The following is a 22,776-nucleotide window of genomic DNA, read 5'->3' as shown; positions in this document are numbered from 1 at the left end:
AGAGACAGAGATATATAGATGTATAGATGTATAGATGTATAGATGTATAGATGTATAGATGTATAGATGTATAGATGTATAGATGTATAGATGTATAGATGTATAGATGGAGAGGGAGACTTTTGAAGTCCTTTTATTACAAAAGTATAAAAAGAAATAAGTAATAAGCAATTCCAGTTAATGTCGATGAACAAATCAAAACAGGAATTCATGAGATACTAATTAAAGCGACAAAGATAATTAATCTCCGTCCACCCGACACAAGACGTCAACTTTGCACCATTTCTGAATGAAGTCATTACTCAAGAAATCTCTCGATTAAAAATATAATTCCATTTTAAGATGGGCACATACCGAGCCTTTAAATGCTAACAAAGCACTGCATTCTTCTGAATTAACACCCAACATCATTCTCTTCCAAGTAATGTGTATCGAGAGTTTTGCTTCGGTAAGCAGGATATTTTCAACTTTAGATCTGACATTCTTGTCAGATGCAGGCATACGGTACACAAAATAATGGAAAGAAAAAGAAAATCGAATTTCTGGAAAAGAAATTTCAAGAGTTGAAAAAGCTGAACCAGCATTTGGCATCCAACATAAGCATGGAAAATATCCTCAGACTGATGACAAAAAAGACATTCATCAAATGACACAAGATTCAGTCTTTTGAAAAACACGTTTGAAGGCAAGGAGCGATGTGTGAGCCTCCACTGTATGTCTCTGGCACGTTTAGACACAGGTGACACAAAGATGGAGGACCATGCGGGATATGATGGAAACTCTGCGGGCTTCCATCATCCCCTGCCAAAACAAATCTCCCGACAAAACACCCAACACCCCTGACATCCAACTCAACAGCTGGTGGATCAGCCTCGTACAGCCGCTCAAAGTATATGGCCCAGCAGATCTTCATTTCGGATATCTCCGTCAAGAGCCCACCACCCTCTGCTCTGACTGCAGCACACTGAGGGACTGGCTTGGAGGAACGCAATGCACGAATTCCCCTGTAAACAGGATGAGAATCACCTGACCGCAGGTGATGCTCTACCCCCCTCACAGATTCCTTGTACATAGGCCTCCTTGTCCACCCTCAGCACATGTACAGTTTTACACCTGAACTCCCTGAACAGCTAAGCTCTGCCATTAAGCCTGTCTCTGCGACTCCAGTCAATGGTAACCAGTGTCCCTTGAGAGACAAAATTCTTCTTCACCCAACAGTGAGCTCCAAGACATCCATCAGCAGCATCAAGGATGGTGGTCTTGAAGGCACTCCACAACTCTTCAGGTTTCCGCAAAGCACCCAGACCCTCCAAATCCCCACTCAGCCTGTTTGCAAACTCCTCAGCTACCCTCTCTTCCTTGAGCTTGCCAACATCCAGCCTAGGCTGGGATGGTAACATTCTCCTGGATTTAAGCTGCAACTTCAGAGTTGCTACAACAAGCCTATGGTCGGGATTGAGGAACTGAGCACTCCGGTAGACCCTGCAGTTTTGGATCATCCTCCAGCGACCATCAACAAGCACATGGTCAATTTCCTTTGCCACACCACCAGCATTGGAATACCAAGTCCAACGATGAGCCTGTGGGCGCTGAAACCATGAACCAGCCACCCCCAGTCCATGACTTTTTGCAAAGTCAAAGAACTTGGTGCTATTCTGGTTCACAGTTCCAGACCCATGGGGACCAACACATGTCTCATAACGAACCCTATCAGTTCCAGTCGAACCATAACGAACCCTGTAATGTACTGCAGTTCTCATTTTTGGGAAAAGTCCCATCCCTGTTCTGAAATATAGTGTAGCTACGTTGCCACATCACAAAATATATCAATCCAACTGGAATCTGGTTTGGGTAGATCTAAAGCTCGACGTAGCTCATGTGGTTCATTTACCTCAGTGGACTCCTGCTCTGACGCATCCCTTCTTTTTTGTTTTTGAATTTCAGGTCAGGTCTCATCAGTCTCTGTTCCATGGTCAGTCTTCTTTCCATCCACTCTGTCTGAAGCCTTTAGAAACTTTCGTAAGGCAGCTACGCCTTTCTGATTCTCCTGTTCTCGAGCCTGACAAAGGTGCTTGTAGGCAGCCCCGTTTAGACGTGATGTAACCTGCTTGCTCATGGTAGAAAGGGTTCATCTAAAAAAACAAAAAGAAAGAAAAGTAAAGACAAGAAGAATTAAGTGGTAATGTTATGATGGTAAAGTAGAAGGCAAATAAGAAATTGCTAAGACCATAATGTTTCCATATCGGCCATTAAGATTCCTTGAAAACTATATTGGATCGTAAAAATTATGATTTTTATCCAAAAATTATGTAGAAAATTAATCTTTGAGAAATACTATAAAGATTGGTCCAACTTATTCACTAAAACGCCAGAAGTATTTCAAATGTCACTTCCTCGCATTATCAGAAGAAAAAAAAAATAAGAGAAGAAAAATGGCGGCAGAGACGACAACACAGGAACGAGATGCATTGGCGAACTAAGGGAGGTGCAGAGATAGCAGTCCACCCCAGGTGATAGCCGGGGTGGGGGGGGAGGTGGGGGGGCATGGGGAGAGTTGAAGTACCAGTACAATGATATAATGATGGTTTTAGTTGCAAGTGACATAATATTATTTACCTAATAATGAAGACAGTAACTCAGTAATAAAGTTAATATAGTTGTCACACTTACCAAAATAATCTCGAGTCCAAGTTCCCGAACGAGAAGGGTGCATGTTAGATACGGCCAAATAATAAAAAAAACACTCAGTTGATCGTCCCCGCATGCTTCCTTTTTTGTACCCGCCTCCTTTATTATTATTTGTTATTTTTTCAAACATTCCGGAAAAAATATAATCGCATGGTGTCGGAAGGAAGCTGTGCAGTGAAGCATCTACATCGCTTAAAAAGTGGCCCCGTGAGGGACTGATGGTTACTTCCCCAACAGGCGGGGTGACCTTACTGTCCTGATGCAAATAAACAATAACACAAAAAACGAAACAACAGCAAAGTATTATCAAATGAAACACGGTGGATTAATAAGGTCCTTCTTCTTCATATTTGATGGACGGATGGAAAGAAGGACATAAGGTATATTGAAGCGGTTTGCACCAATTAAAATCCATTTTCTTATTTCCAATTTGCTTACTTCAGGTACAGTACTGTAATCCACTTGAAATTTTACTTGCAAACATGATGTGTGTTTTCTTTGTATTTAATTTTTAACATTACTTATCTCTGAAAGGGTGGTGTTGTTGGTGGTGTGGGGTGGGGTGTGGGGTGGGGTGGGGGGTGCCAAAGGAAGGGTCCGCCCCGGGTGCCAATTAGGTATACCCTTGATGAGACGGGAACACATGAATGAGAGGAGTACGGCGAACTGGAATGAGATGGGAATGGCAAACTGGAATGAGCTATGAACACAGGAATGAGATGGGAACGGCGAACTGGAATGACACGAACACCTCGCTGCCTCGTCTTCGAGTTTAGTTTCCCAGCATGCCACGCGTTCCTTTTTGTTTGCCTCCTCCCTTTTAGACATCGTTGGTCATGACCATTGGTCAACAAACAGAGGGTGGGGCCATTTGCACAGTTCAACCCCTCCCTGTGCTTGTGCTTTCACACTTCATGGGAAAATTGACCTCAGAAGTGTCGAGAGTGAAAGATGATAAATGCAACAAAACAAATTTGCCGCCCCCCCTCCCCTCGCTACGCCGGTGCATACATAGGTGAAGGGGGGCATTAAGTATGTATTGTACTGAGGTGTGGAGGGACATCGTGAATTCCATTTTTGCACGTGTGGTGAATCGATGTTTCTTTGGCCCTTCATATCGCAATCATTCAATTCGCAGATTAACTGAATGTTAATTTTTAGAGGCATGATTTTAGAGACATAACATGCATGATGCTTCTTGACAAACTGTCAAGCAAGTTATGATTAGATCCTGGACCGAAATTTTAGTGAAACACAAGGTGATGCTTTAATGCGTGGCATGAAAACTACTGCATGTTGGAATTGTTTGATCATTCTTTGGATGAGTGTACGTCTGTTTTCTAATAACAGGTTTATGGGAAAATGATTGATGGGCACCCAACGGTTATCGCCTGCATTGAAGGCCACGAATTCCAGCCCCATAATTTCTGGTATGTCGAACATACGTCAGGTATGCTGCCATTCTGCTAAGGCTAACTATCTCCATCTTGTTTTGTACATATACTTGTCGTTTTCTTGGTAACTTCCTTTCATATCATCAACTGCGTACATTTACTTTGCTTGACTCAAGTTTTATCATCATCATAGATATAGCTGACATTTATACTTCTCAATTACTCCAACATTTCAGTATACAGGTAGTCGTCGACTTACGACCTATGCGACTTACGGCTGTTCGACTTTACGACCACTTTACGACCATGTAAAGTGGCCCCAAAAATAAAAAAGGTTTTTTTTTGTATGTAAAATATACGTTGTTCGACTTGCATCCAAGTCGACTGACGACCGATTGGTCGGAACCAATTGCGGTCATAAGTCGACGACTACCTGTAGTTAACAACATTTTGGAACGTTTACTGTTGGTAAGGATACGCAGTGTCTACTTTGGTGGTTTGTCTTGTGATATGCCTGGTGTTGGTTTAATGGCGTGAGTGGTGGACTTGGCTTCCTTGGGTCCTGAGTTCAAATCCTGCTTGGCCATTTAATTAATACCAGGTGGGGTTGACTCAGCCTGTCATCTTTCTGAGGTCGGCAAAATGAGTGCCAGCATGCTGGTATCCCGTGTTGGAGTGGCGACCCGTCCAGGATTGTGCCCAATAGCTCAGGAGACTGTTGAGGCAGCAGCACCAACGCTCTGCACAGAGTATGGTCCCAATGGATGGATGGATGTCTTGTGATTGCTGTATCTACATTTTTGACGTTGTAATCATGACTAAGTCACACTATTGTTATCATTTTACTGAACTTTGAATGGTATTTCAATTTGGAACTAAATTCACCGTGAGAGAGGTAGACTGACCACATTGATATCGAGAGTTGCAGTTGACCAGAATATAATATACAGCTCTGGAAAAAATTAAGAGACCACTACAAATTTATCAGTTTTTCTGGTTTTACTCTTTATGGGTATGTGTTTGAGTAAAATGAACATTTTTGTTTTATTCTATAAACTACTGACATTTCTCCCAAATTCCGAATAAAAATAGTCATTTTGAGCATTTATTTGCAGAAAATGACAACTGGTCAAAATAATAACAACGATTCAGTGTTTTCAGACCTCAAATAATACAAACAAAGCAAGTTCATATTCATTTTAAAGAACACAATACTAATGTTTTAACTTAGGAAAAGTTCAGAAATCAATATTTTGTGGAATAACCCTGATTTTCAATCACCGCTTTCATGCGTCTTGGTATGCTCTCCACCAGTCTTTCACATTGCTGTTTGGTGACTTTATGCCACTCCTGGCACAAAAATTCAAGCAGCTCGGCTTTGTTTGATGGCTTGTGACCATCTATCTTCCTCTTGATCACATTCCAGAGGTTTTCAATATGGTACAGGTCTGGAGATTGGGCTGGCCATGACAGGGTCTTGATCTGATGGTCCTCCATTCACACTTTGATTGACCTAGCTGTGTGGCATGGAGCATTGTCCTGCTGGAAAAACCAATCCTCAGAGTTGGGGAACATTGTCAGAGCAGAAGGAAGCAAGTGTTCTTCCAGGACAACCTTGTACGTGGCTTGATTCATGAGTCCTTCACAAAGACAAATTTTCCCGATTCCAGCCTTGCTGAAGCACCCCCAGATCATCACCGATCCTCCACCAAATTTCACAGTGGGTGCGAGACACTGTGGCTTGTAGGCCTCTCCAGGTCTCCGTCTAACCATTAGACGACCAGGTGTTGGGCAAAGCTGAAAATTGGACTCATCAGAGAAGATGACCTTACTCCAGTCCTCTACGGTCCAATCCTTATGGTCTTTTGCAAACCTCAGCCTGGCTCTTCTTTGCTTCTTATTGATGAAGGGCTTTTTTTTTTTTTACCCCTCAGCCTGAATTGGCTAAGAGGTATTGTCGTCATAGGCGTTGTCCGGCGGGCGTCCGGGCGTCCGTCTGGGTATCCGGGCGTCTGTCAACTTTTGGTTTCCGTCAATTTCGAGGAGAACGCCTTGTCCGATTAAATCCATTTTTGCAGGGTATGTTGGGGTTGAGTCGAGGAAGGTTCCTTTCGAAAATGGGCGCGCTGTGATTTTCAATGTTGCCTCCATGGCAGCCATCTTGAAATTGGTTTCTGTCGATTTCGAGGAGAACGCCTTGTCCGATTAAATCCGTTTTTGCAGGGTATGTTGGGGTTGAGTAGAGGAAGGTTCCTTTCGAAAATGGGCATGCTGCGATTTCCAATGTGGCCTCCATGGCAGCCATCTTTAAATTGGTTTCCGTCGATTTCGAGGAGAACGCCTTGTCCGATTAAATCCATTTTTGCAGTGTGTGTTGGGGCTGGGTCGAGGAAGGTTCCTTTCGATAATAATCAGTGCGATGTGATATCCAATATGGCGGCTTGGGCAGCCATATTGAATTTGGTTTCCGGACAATAACTTGAGAACGGCTTGACAGATTGATTTTATTTTCATGTGGGTATAATGGGGGTGGTTAGAGGAAGGTTGCTTTCGATGTACAGCACAATCCTATATCCAATATGGCGGCTAGGGCAGCCATCTTGAATTTGGTTTCCGGACAATAACTTGAGAACGGCTTGACTTATTGATTTCATTTTTGTGTGATATAATGGGGGTGTTAAGAGGAAGGTTCCTTTCGATATTCAGCGCAATCCGATATCCAATATGGCGGCTGGAGCAGCCATCTTGAATTTGGTTTCCAGACAATAACTTGAGAACGGCTTCACGCATTGATTTTATTCTGGCGAGCTATAATGGGATTGAGTAGAGGAAGGTTCCTTTCCAAAATGGGCGCGCTGTGATTTTCAGCGGCCGCCACGGCAGCCATCTTGAAATTGGTTTCCATCAATTTCAAGGAGAACGCCTTGTCCAATTAAATCCATTTTTGTTGGGTGTGTTGGGGTTGAGTAGAGGAAGGTTCCTTTCGAAAATGGGCGTGCTGCGATTTTCAATATGGCCACCATCTTGAAATTGGTTTGCGTCTAGGGGCTGAGGGGTTACGCCCGCTTTGCGGAGCTATTTTTCTAGCTTTGCACGACTTCAGCCCTGCCCCGAGGAGCCTGTTTCGAACCGTCCTCGCCGTGAACTTCACCCCAGCTGCCATTTGCCATTCTTTTTGTAGGTCACTTGATGTCATACTACCCGTTGTTGAGTGACATTCAAATGAGTTGGCGGTCATCCCGGTCAGTGGAAAGTCGTTTTCGCCCTCTGCCAGCTTTATTGTCTGTCATGACATGCTACATGAGTCTGTAGCTTTATTGTCCCCAATGTCTGCTGCTTGACCTTGTTCTTATGAACCGCCGTCTTTAAAATGTTAAGGATGGAAGCAACGTGACGCTCACTGTATCCCTCTGCCAGTAAAGCCAGAATTGAACCCTTCTTTTCCTCACTCAAAACTTTTCTTTTCAACTCTTTTGGCATGGTCAATAGTTATTTTTTGATTCCAATTACTTTTGAGCTTCTACTCGCACTGTTTTTGCCATCCAGCCGGTCCTATTGCAAGAGGATAGTGATGACCACAGCAGTGGTTTTTATACTTTTCCTTGTTAAATAAGATTCGGTTCAGGTGATCACCTGATCAGTATCTCACCAAGTAGAATGAGGTGTGCCTGTGTTGGAATTCAACAGACACTGGAATGGAATGGCTGCCATACATGTCGAGATGCTGATTAAGAATTTTTTTTGAGTGGTGTCTTATTTTTTTCCAGAGCTGTATATGTGTGTGTATATGTGTGTGTATGTGTGTATATATGTGTGTGTGTATATATATATATATATATATATATATATATGTATATATATATATATATATATATATATATATATATATATATATATATTTTTTTTAAACATGAGAGTAAGCCACCACCCCCAACCCACACCCAATGCCCCACCACCCCTTTCCCTCGCCCAAAATTATTCTGCCGCTTTGTCATGGATCTGCCAATTGCCTTCAACTGTCTGTCAAGTAAATTATTGGTGTTCTCTTGCCCTTGGTGTTTGGTGCTTGTGGGATTTGTACCTTGTGCTAATATGTTCTGTTCCTGGACAAACTTTCCTCATTAAGTGGTCATGAGTAAAATTTGGGTTTGAACATTTTGAAACATCTGTAGTTTGTGGTTTGTCAGCTTTACCCTCACTGCGGAAGGATTCGGAGTCCGGTATTGCATTTGGGTCCGTTTGTTTGTTTGACTTTCTGTTTGTCTTTCTGTCTGTTTTTGTTTGTCTGCACAGAATTTTCGTGTTTTTCTCCGCAACCGCTTGTTGGATTGAGATGAAATTTTCACCATTGGTGCGACTACTCATGTAGAATGGTTCAATGATAATTATGATGTCATAGGTCACGTGGTGTGGCAGCCATGTTGGAAAAACAGAAAAAACTTTGGACGTCTATCTCTGAAACCAACCCAAGAAAAATTTTGAAACTTGGCACATAGCAAGTACTCCTCATGGGGAATGAGTGTGATTTTTTTAATGACATCATAGGTGCCCTCCTTATGACGTCATAATTGCATATGTAGAACGCCACATCCGGTCAGTATAACATTTTTTTTGAGGGTCATCTAGGGATAAAATGGTCCACAGAAATAAAATCATGACGTCATCGGTCACGTGATTTGGCAGCCATATTATTATTATTATTATTATTATTATTATTATTATTATTATTATTTTTAGCCTTCAAAAATCTTCTCTGAAGTGGCTGAACAGATCGAGGTGAAACTTTACACATATGACCACCTGTCCATGAGGAACAAAAGCTTCACACATATGATGTCATTGGTCACATGGTTTGGCAGCCATATTAGCTTTACCATAAAACCGATAAAAATCTTCTCCAGAACGGCTGGACAAATCGAGGGGAACTTCACACAAGTGTTCCCCAAGCCATGGGTGTACAAGTGGCACATAGCAAGCACTCCTCGGGGAATGAGTGTGGTATTTTTATGATGTCATAGGTGCTTGCCTTTGTTATGACGTCATAGTTGCAGATGTAGATTGTAGAACGCTACATCCGATCAGTAAATAACATTTTGAGGGTCATCTTGGGATAAAATGGTCCAATTTTTTTTTGTTGATGATGTCATCGGTCATGTGATTCGGCAGCCATATTGTTGTATTTTTTTAAACTTTCAAAGATCTCTGAAATGGCTGAAAAGATCGAGGCAAAACTTTACACTTATAACCAACCGCCTTTCCATGAGGAAGAAAAGTCGCACATATGATGTCATAGGTCACATGGTTTGGCAGCCATATTGGATATACCTGAAAACCTATAAAAAAATACACCACTCAAAAGAAGTCCTAGCGACGGTTTGCAATCTCTGATTGCTCTTTTTCTTTTTGTTGCAGTGACAACTAACTCTCCTGTGTTGTTGCATTGTCTTGCTTTTGCCATTCTGTAAAACTGAACTTTTACATTTTATCTTGTATGAGTTTTTTCGAGCCTGTCAGGTCACGAGTGGCCTCACTCAGACTCGCTTCCCGACATTTGACCCTGAAGCCGTAAGCCAGCGATAACTCCTCAACCCGACGGGTTGCTGAGCAACCACGGACATCTGAGAAGGCCAAGTCGGGCATGGTCCCCGTTCTATGACTTGCATTACCTTACCATTGATTTTGCATCGCCCAGATAGGGACCATGCTTCGGCTTCCCACCTTTGTTGATTAATTGTGTGTGGCCAAGTGAAACCATTGGTGTGCTGCTGGCTGGACCAGCACAGCGAATCGGTGCGGCACAACCTCCCTTCTATTTATTGCACACTAGGGTCCGGCGAGTATATTGATGTACCAGTTATATCAGTATACTTGTTCATATCTATATTCTGTATTGGAATTTTGATTATACCTGTATTCCAAAAAAATCCGGTATGTCACCAACAAGTCGAAGAAAGGTGTTTACAATCTTTAAATACCGACCATGATTTTAAAAGCTTTGATGCACTCAGCTACACCTGTAACAGTGGAACGTATGAGGTCAACACGTACCAGGAAATAGGCACAGTTGGTTTTAACTTTTAACCCTCATCACTTGAGCACTGTTCAAGCAATTTCCTCCCACCCCCCCTCCCCCCTCGTGGTTGGTTTTGAAGTAATTGTCAATTGGTTATTTATATGAATCGGGTGTGCTTTAGAAAGCCTGTCCCGATTACCGAAAAGGCGCTCCACAATTCTTTGAACCCTTCTTTAACTTCAGCTACCCATCCATTGCCGGTCCCTCGCCCTTTACATTCCAAACAGTAACTCCTCAGTCCTTATGATCCTGCCCTTTTTGCCTTTCAAATGCCTTGATTCCCATGGGAAAACTTCCCTCATCTGAATCCACCTGTTCTTTCTCCATCTCAAACCACTCTCATCGTCCTTTCGCTTCTCCCCCCCCCCCACCCTCTATGTTCATTGTTCATTCCACATCCAAAACCATCCCACCACCACCACCACCACCACCACCACCACCACCATGTCACTAATTACCCTATTAACTCAGTTGCCTCAGCACAATGACCCAAATTACCCCATTAACTCATTATCGAGAGGCTATAATATACAAAGGATCCCTTGGCGGTTGGGTGTGCAAATATCTGTGGAATTAAATAGATTTATTTCTTTTCTTAAATTCTTTCCTGCAAAACTCCCCAATTAAACATGATCATTTGTGCTGCTATCATCATCGTGTGAGATCAACAACAACAACAACAACAACAGCTGCTGTTTGCTGCTCGGGTGGAATTTTGAATATACCCTTGTCGGGTGGATGGTATATGCTTTCAGGAACCATTATTCCTTTATTTACACTTTACCAGCTCCACGATGAACACACAATCTCCCATGAATTATTCATTTATATTCACTTTAACATCTCTACTGCCACCACACAACTTTGCATTACAGTAATCTCTCGATGTACGGAAGGTTCACATTTCTTCAAATCTTTCCTTTTGGTGAATTTCCTTCTATCGAATTTAATTATCCTATATACTCCCAGTATATACTGGATTTGGAGGTAAACTTAGAAGTACTATTTGCCCAAGAAAGATCAGAGCTGATAGTGAGGCCCAAAAGTATGAGTGACTATGCTTCAAGTTGATTGTTAAAAAGTTAAATGGGAGGGATTGCCAGACGGCCCTTTTGGAGAGAGAGTGGGAGTGCCAGACTTGTTTGCATTGAAAGACATATTTGGTGATTGTTTTGTGTGTATGCTTGAGTTGGAAAGAAAGGTTTAGCCCATTTAGTATTCACGTTAGAACCTGTGATGAGTGCATGTTTACTGTAAAGTTGTCTTTCTTATGGGAGAAAAACATATTTGGTCAGGATTGAAAAATGTATTTGTTAATTTTCAAGGTTAAAAGTGTCTCGTCCCCTCTGAAACTGGTTCGAGTCTTGGCTGGGTTAGGTCGGGTCATGGCGGCTTCCACAGGGGTGCATGGGCCTATATTGGAAGCAGGATTTTGAGAAGCTGCTCATGTTTGATTAGCGTCCATAAGTTCCTGTGAATGCATGTGATTGATGGCTTGGTTGTGTGAATGAGGTTTGTGTTGTGCCAACTTGAGGTTAGTTATTTCTTGTGATTATTTTGTGTTTTTGCCTGCCTTTTTGCCCAGAGGTTCATTCTGTGTATGTTGTAAATAATAATAACCATTCCTTTCATGCTGTGATGCGCATATGGCTGCCGAGGCAGTTTCATTTAACTAATGAGCACAATCCTGGGCGAGTCACCACTTCAACCCAGGATACTCGAATGGCTTATTACCCGTGTAAGCTGGTTCTCATTTTGCCGACCTCGGAAGGATGACAGGCTGAGTCAACCCCACCTTGTGTTATTTCAACGGCTGACAGGGGCTCGAACGCAAGACCCTAAGGTCTTAAGCTAGCCACCTCAACCATTATGCCAACATCCTATCCAATAAATTATTTACATTTCCTTAAGAGACGTATCCATCTTGCTCGTTCATTTTGCTGTGCTCAAAGGATCGGTTTAATTGAGTTGCCATGTGTGGGAGGGGGGCATGCCTGGTGTTGGCTTCATGGTTAGGGTGGCAGGCTTGGGATCCGAGGGTCCTTGGTTCAAATCCCGCTCGGCTGTTTAATCAATACCAGGTGGGATTGACTGTCTGTATGTCATCCTTCCGAGGTCAGCAAAATGACTGCCAGTATGCTGGTATCCAATGTCGGAGTGGTAACCCGTCCAGGATTGTCCAATGGCCAAGGCGACTGCTGAGGCAGCACCAATGCTCTGCACAGAGTATGGTCCTGATGGATGGATGATGGAAGGGGAGGGGAATAAATTGTTAACTAGATGGTATTCATAGAATACATACCCCACACAGTATTGATAAGGATTTGGTGTGAGCCAATTTATGTTTTTTTGAGGGCTTTTTAGGTCATCTCGGTAGAGATGACCTAATAAAGCCGGACCAAATGTCCGTCCGTACGTCCGTCAACAATTTTTCTTTCCGATCTTGATGAAACTTAGTATGTGGGTAGAGGTCGATGAGTGTTGCACAACGATATAACTTTTGTCCGGGTTCAAGGTCAGGGTCAAGGTCACGAGGTCACGTAAGTTATAAAAATCGCCATTTTCAAAACCTATCTGGTCTGCCATTCTACAAGATATTCGGAAACTGTTTATTGATTATGATAGCAAAAAATATTATCTTGTATCTAACTGGACAGATTTTTGAATTTCCTTTCTGTTTGATCGTCCTGTGATCTGGAAGATGGCCAAAAACGCCGATGTGATTCGCAAAGAAGGAAGGAAGGAGAAATGAAATATAAATATAAAACACATTTTTAGCCTTTTGTATTTATACATTTTCCGCCGAAGGTGCAAAAGTTTCAAAACCCGAAATGTAAATGTTGGCATTTATTTTCAAAATATAATTTTGTGCGCGCGTGCCAAAATGCCGAGTCATCTTTAACCAAACTGCGCAGTTCGAGCTGCGCAGTAGAACTGTGCAGTAGTCTTCGGTCATAACTGAACATTGAGAACTTGTGGTATTATAGAGATGACCGTCACCCCCACACGGGGGTAATTTTTTTTTTCTCCCTTTGATTCAATATGGCTGCCAGACCATGTGACTGAAGACATCATCTTTATCAAACCATATTTCTCATCGGTAGTTGATCAATTAGTTAGGTTTTGCATGGATCGGTTAAACAGTTTCTCCTACGGAGATTTTAAAAGATTTCCCCTTCGATGCAATATGGCTGCCACAGCATGTGACACATGATGGTCATTTTAATGAAAATCCTGTTCAAATTTCAAGTCAATCCGATGAAAATTGAGGTTTCAGAAATTTGGCCTATGTTGACCTTTCAGCTTATGTTGACCTCAAAATAGATTGGTAGTTCAATTTAGAAGAAGAAGAAGAAGAAGAGTTCAATTCAATGACCAAATGTGCAAATTATCTTCAAATTTCAAGACAATCGGATGAAAATTGACAATTTTAGAAAATTTTGACCTTTTCGCCTATGTTAACCTCAAAAATAGTTGGTCATTGAATTCAGTGACTTCACATGCAAATCCTCTTCAAATTTTTAGTGTATCTGATGTAAATTGAGGATTTTAGAAAATGGCCTATGTTGACCTCAAGAGTGACCACTATCACATGGTCATGTAACATGTAGTGAAGTTTCAATTTCCTCTGCTAAACAGGTTTCGATGTTTGCTCTTAACAAAATGCAGACACGATGTACGACAATCGCCATACGTACGCTGCCGATCGCTGAACCCTGCTATTCGCTTCGCGAGCACAGGGTAATTATTTTTTGATAAGTGGTGTGGTCCTGACCCAAATTAGACTTCAGGACGCACTTCCCGCTCTGGTGCGCACTTGAAGGTAAATTGCTGCTAAACGGTCATCCGCCGCTAAGTGATCTGCTTCATGGCGTTTGTGGCTTCACTTCCGCCTGTGGTTAAGTGGTTGTGGCATGGGGTCAAAACATGACAATATTTTCACGATCATTTTAGTCTCTCGACTTGACTTGCTCATTCCCTCCCATCAATTTTTGTGTTTCTTAATCTCCCTCTCCCCTCCCCTTCCACATCTCCCCACTCCTTGCACCATTTCCCGGCATAGGAATGGGCGATGGCGGTCAGAGTGGAAGTTTTCGGTGTCTCAGCCGACTGCGCAGGTGGTGGGAGTACTTAAAATCCAGGTACAAGTATTATATTATTGCATTGTATTTATCTTGTTAATGGGACTTGGGCACAGTGGCAAATCCAGGGGTTTTCCTGGTTGACCGGAACTCCCCCTCCCCCCAACAATTTTTTTTTTAACCATTACAGTGGCAAACCCAGGGGTTACCTGGTCACCCAGAACTCCTTCTCCCACAAAAGTGTGCCACAAAAAAGGCCAGAAGCCTCAGAAAAACTGTATCAATACAGTACCTAATAAACAATATACCACTAACAGCTCACAGTAATTTATTTGGAAAATTTATAATTTTCTGGTATTTGGAAACCCCCCCTTCCCAATTCCTGGATTTACCCCTGGGGAATTGTTGTTTACAAGCACTATTTGCTGCCACAATTTGCTATCATGTCCATTGTTCTCCCTCGTCCATATCACAAACTTTAGAATTTTATCTTTTTTGCAAACTTTGTACTTTATGAATAATCTTTTGTAATAGTACAAGTGATAAGTAATAATGATGATTAGAATTCAAACTTTACCAGAGTGCTGGAGTTGTGATTTTGGCAGCAAGCTTTATGGCACATCACTTTGCTTTTGACTGTTATTTAATTATTTTCTTTTTGCAGGTGCACTACTATGAGGATGGCAATGTGCAACTCGTGAGCCACAAAGATGTGCAACAGAGCATGCCTGTGAATGTATGTGCCCTTGCTTTTGAAGCTGCTTTAAAAATATTTCTGTGTCTGGATATGTGTGGCACTGCCATGCCAGACTTGCACTGATTTGGTGAATTTCTACCTTTTTATTTATAAATTAGTTTATTCACCCCTCCACCCCCACTGCTCGATCAATTCTCACTTGGGCAATGATTTTGTAATAGTTTTGCATCCTTCACTTGCATCCTTCACTTTTATGATGCTCCATTATGCTGCCATAATTGCATATGTCAAACACTTTTTCCGATCAGTATGAAAAATTTTGAGGGTTGCCTGGGGGGCTAAATTGTATGCGGGGGGGGGGGGGAGAAATTGATGACGTCATCGGTCATGGGCTTCAGCAGCCATATATAGTTTTTTTTTTTTTTAAACATAAAAACCTTCAGAATTCTTCTCAAACGGCTGAACAGATCGAGGCAAAACTTTGCAGGTATGATCGCCTATCCATGAGGAACAAAAAGTTCTCCACCTATAACGTCGTGGGTCACGTGTTTTGGCAGCTATGATGTTTTTGGGGGGTAGGGGTTTTTTGATGATAAACCTTTAGAAATCTTCACCAGAATGGCTTGACAGATTGAGTGGAAACTTCATTCATGTTGCTAAGGTTTGGGGATACCACGGTGTTCACGAATTATAATTAATGGTTCACATCGTTTGACAGCCATATTGGATTTAACAAAAATCTTTTTGAAATTCTTTCTCATAAACCACTTCATCAATAGACGTGAAACATCACAATTATGATATCATAGTCATGTGGAGTGTTTTAAATTTCAACCTCATTGGGCATATGGTCTGGCAGCCAGAATTATTTAATGTTTTGAATCTGGGTTCAGGGATTTAAATCAAACTTGGTCCAAGTATGTATAATGATGTAATAATGTGAGCAGAGGCATATCTGGTGACTTCAAAGAGTGCCCTTCTAGTTGTTTGTGTGTTTGTTTGTGAGCGGGGATATCTCAAAAAGTTATGAACGAATTCGGATGAAGCTTGGTGGACAGGTTGGCTTTGTGACAAGGACGAATTGATTAGATTTTGGTGAAGATCCGGACACTATAATTTTTTTAGTTTTTATCCCCCACCGCATGGTGGAAGGGGAATATTGTTTATTTTTATTTTCAATTTTCTTAAAGTAATTCTTCACCATTTAGAGATTGGACCAAAAACGATATATAGCATGATATCTCAAAAAAAATTGGCCAGGTTTGTAATACTTCGTGGATGAGCTTGGTCGGTGACGAGAACAAGCCAATTAGATTTTGGTTCAGGTTCTGATTCAGATCCAGCTTACCAATGGGATAAAATATGTAAACTGTTTCGGCTGGCAGAAGTATGCGCTTTATCGAGTACCGTCCTAGTTTCAACTGAAATGCTTTGGTGCTGTTGTACAGCCAGTTGATGAGTTGGCCTATTCCTGCAGTTGCAAATTTAGAATACTGAGCTGACTAGTAATGTCGACAAGAAAAGTAAGGTCAGAGAGACATTTCTCGTTTGAACAAGTTGCACGTGACACACTTTGTTTGCTTGTAAATATTTTATCGCCTTTCGGATATGAAAAAAACAATAATATTTGAGCATTTTGCCTCTACTCAGACAACAAATGAAGATTTCACAGATGGGGCGTTCCATGTCAAGTGTACACATTTTTCAGCGAAATTTTGACACATCGTCGCAGATTTCACTCTTTTTTTTTGTGCAAGTGTTTGTATCCACGATAAAACATTATGTGTCAATTTTCAGACATGGGGGCCCATCGGGGCCCATTTTAGGGCCCCCACAAATTTGGGTGCCCCCGGTTGACCCACAATCTTCCAGTGGCCATATCACAGGTTGTAGTGGTCCGATTTGGATGATCTTGGTATCAAAATGCTCATAAAAGCGAGATCTTTCAAATCGCATAAAGTAAAATCACTCCGAAACAGTAATTCAAAAAGTTATAGTTTGGGGCGCCCTTTGGCCTTGGGCCTCCGCCCCCCCCAGCCAAACCGATGATCCAGATTTTTTTCGTGTGAGAATACCCCTTCATATACTCCAACACCTCAGCATAAATGAAAATGGGATCTCAATGGGTTCAAGTGTGATGATGGTTTTGTTGTTTAGGGTCCACATATCACTAATTCTTGATTCGACATTGGGCGACGTTTGCCGTCATCGTTCCAATGACGTCATCTGCTGGCAGGCGACTTTATGTCTGAAATTGACAATCATCATCTCTGGACTATATATATATATATATATATATATATATATATATATATATATATATATATATATATATATATATGTATATATATATATGTGTATATATATATATATGTATATGTATATATATATATATATATGTATATATATATATATATATATATATATGTATATATATATGTATATATATATATATATATATATATATATATATATATATATATATATATATATATATATATATATATATATATATATATATATATATATATATATATATATATATGCTAGCGATACCCGTGCACATGCACGGGATAGCAGTACAACATAGCTGGTAGCAGACGACAGACCGTACACGGGGAATGACAAAAATACGCATTGTGCAAAATGCAAGTGGTACTATGGAACGCCAAGACTTCCCAAACATTGTCGGCATGTCCGCTAAGTGCCACAGCAATTTCATAGGGATCGTGTGATGGCGAGCCGAGTTTTTAGTGTGCAAGCTTGGTATTATAATCAATATATATATATATATATATATATATATATATATATATATATATATATATATGTATATATGTATATATACATATATATATATATATGTATATATATATATATGTATATATATATATATATATATATATATATATATATATATATATATATATATATATATATATATATATATATATATATATATATATATATATTGCATCATTTGCAGAAAATTATTCTGCCTATTGTGTCTATTGATTTTTTAAGTGTACATTTTTTGTATAACCATCATCAAATTTAGTTATAAAGTATAACCATCTCAGTTTTTGCATATTTTGCAGTAAGCATGGCGACTGAAGATAGAAAGGAGTTTCGAAAATACTGTTGTGATCCATTAAGCTGCCATAAAACGAAACAACGAAAAGATCTTCGCAATGTGTCAAATGATATGTTGATGAAATTTTCTTCAAAGGTGAAAAAAAGATGACAGACTTTGTACTTCGTGCAGAAAATAACTTTCTCAGTTGTCACCAGAGCATATTGAAGAATCATCTTCGACCAGTTCAAAATTATCATCAGAAGGTACTATTGAAGGCATTGCAGAATCTATTTCGACAGATGTAGACGAGGAGGTTTTTGAGCGAGAAGCAGAAGTTGACCTATTAAACCAGTCGTTATCGATGATAGGCGAAAGCCCATTCGACAAACGAAAGGCGGAAAGGAACCCAGGGTACGTTCCTGAAAAGCGAAGTAAAGTGGAAGATTCTGTGCAAAAGAAATTAGAACGAGTTGCTGGACCAAGCACTGCGGAGAAAACACAAAATACAGCCTCAAAATGTGATGAAAACTGCATGCCAGAGGTGATCAAAAGCCTGAAAGAAAAATACGTTGTTTCGAGCCGTTCAGAGCAAATACGTATACTGACAATATTTGCTAGGAATATGAGAATCAGAGGGATCATGAGTGAATTCAGTTGCTCCCAAAGAATGGCTGTGCAAGCCAAAAATTTAGAGAAAGAAAATGGTATGTTATCGTCTCCAAATCCCAAACAGGGTAAAATATTGCCTGAGGAAGTGAAATCCGCCGTAACCGAATTTTACCGAAGTGATAAAGTCAGCCGAATAATGCCTGGAAAAAAGACTGTGTGGTGGTCAGGAATGAACATGGAAAAGATAAAATTCAAAAGCGCCTGGTACTAAACAATCTCAAGGAACTGTTTCAGAAATTCAAAGAGAAGAACCCTGGCTTGAAAGTTGGATTCGCGAAGTTCGCCATGCTCCGTCCCTCAGAGTGTGTCCTGACCGGTTCAGGCGGTACTACACAGTATATGTGTATGTATGACACATAAAAATGTGAAACTCTTGATGTTTGGTTCCAAAATGCCACAGATAGCCGAACTTCCTCGCTATCATCATGTCATAGCCTGCATAGTTTGTAACCCAGCACAACCGGCATGTTATTTCAGAACTTGTGAAAGTTGCCCATCAATTGAAGACTTCAAAATCGAGCTACTGAGTGCTTATGAACTAGAGGATATTGATGAAATTCAGTTTAAACGGTGGACATCCACCGACAGATCTGAACCGAGCTCCATGGTCCTGCCTTTGGAAGAATTCATTAATCAATTCTGGGAACGCGCGGTGAAGTTAGTGAGACACGACTTCATTGCGAAGGCCCAATCTCAGTTTCTGAAAAATAAGAAAGATGAAATCGGTGAAGGAGAATTTGTCATTATTGGAGACTTCTCAGAGAACTATTCGTTTGTCGTACAGGATGCGACCCAAGGATTCCGTTGGAACTGCTCTCAAGCGACAATTCACCCCTGGGTTTACTATTTCAAATCGGACGATGGCAAATTAAACTACGATTCGTTCACGATTATATCAGAATGCAATACTCACAACGTTGTCTCAGTCCTCCTCTTCCAAAGAATGCTCATTGAACACTTGAAATCTAGCTTTGGAAATGTAAAGAAACTTTACTATTTCTCAGACGGTTGCGCTGGCCAATATAAGAATTGCAAAGCCTTCATAAACCTATGTTGTCACAAATCAGAGTATGGTATTGATGCAGAATGGCATTTTTTGCCACAAGTCATGGCAAGGGCCCTTCAGATGGCGTGGGTGGTACAGTCAAACGAGAGGCAACACGTGAGAGCCTGCATAGGCCTTACGACAGTCAAATTATTTCTCCAAAAGATCTTTTCGCCTTTGCTGAAAATGGTTTGAATGAAATGAAGTTCGGTTACGGGATACAAGAGTTGTATGATGAGGAAGAACGAAATCTGGAAGAAAGGTTAAAAACGGCCAAAACCATAGCTGGAACTCAAAAACTTCATGCTTTCATCCCTATTTCTGAAACTGCTCTTCAAGTAAGCGAATTCAGCCTTAGCGAGGAACACCGTATCGAGTCAGCTATTTCAAAATCTACATCAACTTTTAACGGGAAACTTTCAGGTTATGTTACAGTGCACTATGATGGAAAATGGTGGCTTGCCTGCATCATGGAAGCCTTTCAAGACACTCATGAAGTGAAAGTGAATTTTCTTCATCCATTTGAGCCCGCAAATAGTTTCTTTTTTTCCTGACATTGAAGATCACTGCATTTTCGACATTTCTGATATACTTCTTTCCGTAGAACCAAAAACTGCTACAGGTAGAACCTATACAACCGGTAAAAAAGAAACGCAGCTGGCAAATAAAGCATTGGTTGACAAAAAATCTTGACGATAATATGCAAGGAAAAACTCTTACTCATACTAGTATCGCTTCCAGTTCCTGCATGTGCATATGGAAAATTTATGTACAATGTACTGATATAGTGTATTGGAAATCTTGTGTTCAAATATTGTGCTATGTATTGTGGCGTATTGTGTGTCCAGCACCCGAGTCCCCGAACAATATAACCATCATCACACTTGAACCCATTGAGATCCCATTTTCATTTATGCTGAGGTGTTGGAGTATATGAAGGGGTATTCTCACACGAAAATATCGGGACCATCGGTTTGGCTGGGGAGCAGGGGCCCAAGGTCAAAGGGCACCCCAAACTATACCTTTTTGAATTACTGTTTCGGAGTGATTTTACTTTGCGCGATTCGAAAGATCTCGCTTTTACGAGCATTTTGATACCAAGATCAGCCAAATCGGACCACTACAACCTGTGATATGGCCTTTGGAAGATTGTGGGGGCAGCCCGGGGCACCCAAATTTGTGGGGGGGGGGGGCTAAAATGGGCCATGATGGGCCCACAAGTCTAAAAGTTGGTATTTTGAGTTTTTTCACCCAAGTGAATAAATGACCAACATATGGGGAGAAAATGAGGTATTAGTGTCGGGAGGGTGTGTACACTTGACATGGAATGCCCCAGATGTTGAGGTGTTTTCAGAAAAATTGGCATTGTTAGGGGTCGTAGACCTGTTCTGAATCATCATCATTAGTGAAATTCTTCTCCCACCTTTTTTTCTCCCACCCACCCCTGTTTATTTCTTTCCCTCTTGGCATACTTAGCACTTATGCAGGGCAGTTAATAGCTCGTGGTGAGATTGAATGTTGTAATTTGAATGATGTGACTGATTCAGTTTTATGTTTGTTGTCAGTAGTTTGTTGTTAATTATTGTGTAACATCGCGGCATTCTACCTGGAACACCTTGTCTTGGACATATGCTTTGCAACAGTGGTGATTTTGTGAAGGAACATCATCCAAGTGTTGTTTTTATTTTATTTTTATATTTGTTGTTTCAGAACGAGAGTCAAGCGGCCAAAGCATTTGTCAAGTTGATACAGGATTCTGAGAATGATTATCAAGTGAGTGAATAAGGTTTCAGTCGTTGATATTTGCTAATGTGTCCCTGAAATAATCCTCGCATGATTTCCAACCAAGGTCCTTATTTGTCATTGATTTCAAACATGCAGGAAAGGTCAGTCGATGGCACATTCGCACCATATATCAACAGCCAATGGCATATGGTATTATGGGGGTGAGGTGAGAGTTAAAGGTTCAATAGATAGCGACTTGCTTTTACTCCATTCACACTCTGTCCTTTTTGGGTCACATCACTTACTCTCCCCTGCCTGGAAAGTAAAATGGCCAATCTGCATGCACTGCTGTTTGTTGTTGTGCATATAGCCTTCATTCCTTAAAATTTACTTGAAATTCCAACTGATTTGATGAACGGAAACAAGTGTTGACAGCTGGTGCAACCTACAGGGCTCGTGAGCATTTGCCAATTGTTCTTTGAATTAGAATCGTGTCATATGATGAGGCGATTTACAAATCCCTGTCCACATCATGGAAAACCTTCAACCTGGTCCAGGATATTTGAGTCGGCAAAACCTGCTTGTCTATTTCATGGTGACTCATGTGAAATGTCAAATCGATTTCTGGTTTTAATACCAATTGCCTAATTATTTCACAAAAAGTATTTGTCCGCTTCTCTCTTGTTCCGAAGTTTTACTTTATTTTCTGCAGTTATCTTGCCAAAATGTTGCTCTCTGTCACGATGCATTTTGCTATACCGTACAGTCCTCTATCTTTCATCTTTTCTCTTCATTTTCCTTGTCTTTCTATGAGTGTAATGGCCATATTCTAGCTCAATCAGACAAAACTAGATTTTCTGTTTGCTGCTTTATCATCTTGGTTTACAAACACCCGGTGTGATCTTATTGCTTTGTTCTAAAGTGACTTGAACGACAGAGTTTGAGGGGGATTATTACACCAGTTTAAACCAGTAAGCAACTTTGTCAGTTTGGTTATTTTATTTAATAAGTAGGATACTAAATATGTACAATTGAGAGTACAATCCCTGAAAGAAAAAACTGGCTGCTGCCCTGCAGTTATTGGTTAAAAAAAATAAAAAATCAAAGGCAAAGGGTATGATCTCTGAAAGAACTAGAAAATAGATATATACACAATTGTGTCTGAATATGCTTACCCCCCACATTAGATATCAACCCACTGTTAGGTTTGATGTAAATTTAAGGTTACATGAATAATGAAAGGTCACATGAGAGAGAAAAGGGTTAAGTAGAAAAGATGCACACAAAAGAGGGGATCTATACAAAAGGAATAGCAGAGAGGAGGAGG

General features: G+C 40.8%; 1 protein-coding gene across 1 annotated transcript in view; it reads left to right on the top strand.

The window, feature by feature from the left end:
* LOC147018317 (F-actin-capping protein subunit alpha-2-like) overlaps positions 1 to 22,776 on the top strand; it is a 100,469-nt gene that overhangs the window by 65,120 nt on the left and 12,573 nt on the right. The window contains exons 6-9 of the mRNA XM_085897864.1: positions 4,039 to 4,118; positions 14,219 to 14,297; positions 14,902 to 14,973; positions 21,435 to 21,497. Of these exons, the coding sequence (XP_085753990.1) occupies positions 4,039 to 4,118; positions 14,219 to 14,297; positions 14,902 to 14,973; positions 21,435 to 21,497 (294 nt within the window). The remainder of the gene's footprint in view (positions 1 to 4,038; positions 4,119 to 14,218; positions 14,298 to 14,901; positions 14,974 to 21,434; positions 21,498 to 22,776) is intronic.

This window comes from Eptatretus burgeri, chromosome 10, assembly GCF_056783735.1.
Source record: "Eptatretus burgeri isolate ZD-2024b chromosome 10, Ebu_testis_v1, whole genome shotgun sequence".
Classification (NCBI taxonomy): Eukaryota; Metazoa; Chordata; class Myxini; order Myxiniformes; family Myxinidae; genus Eptatretus; species Eptatretus burgeri.
This window is presented reverse-complemented; position numbering and strand designations above follow the sequence as displayed.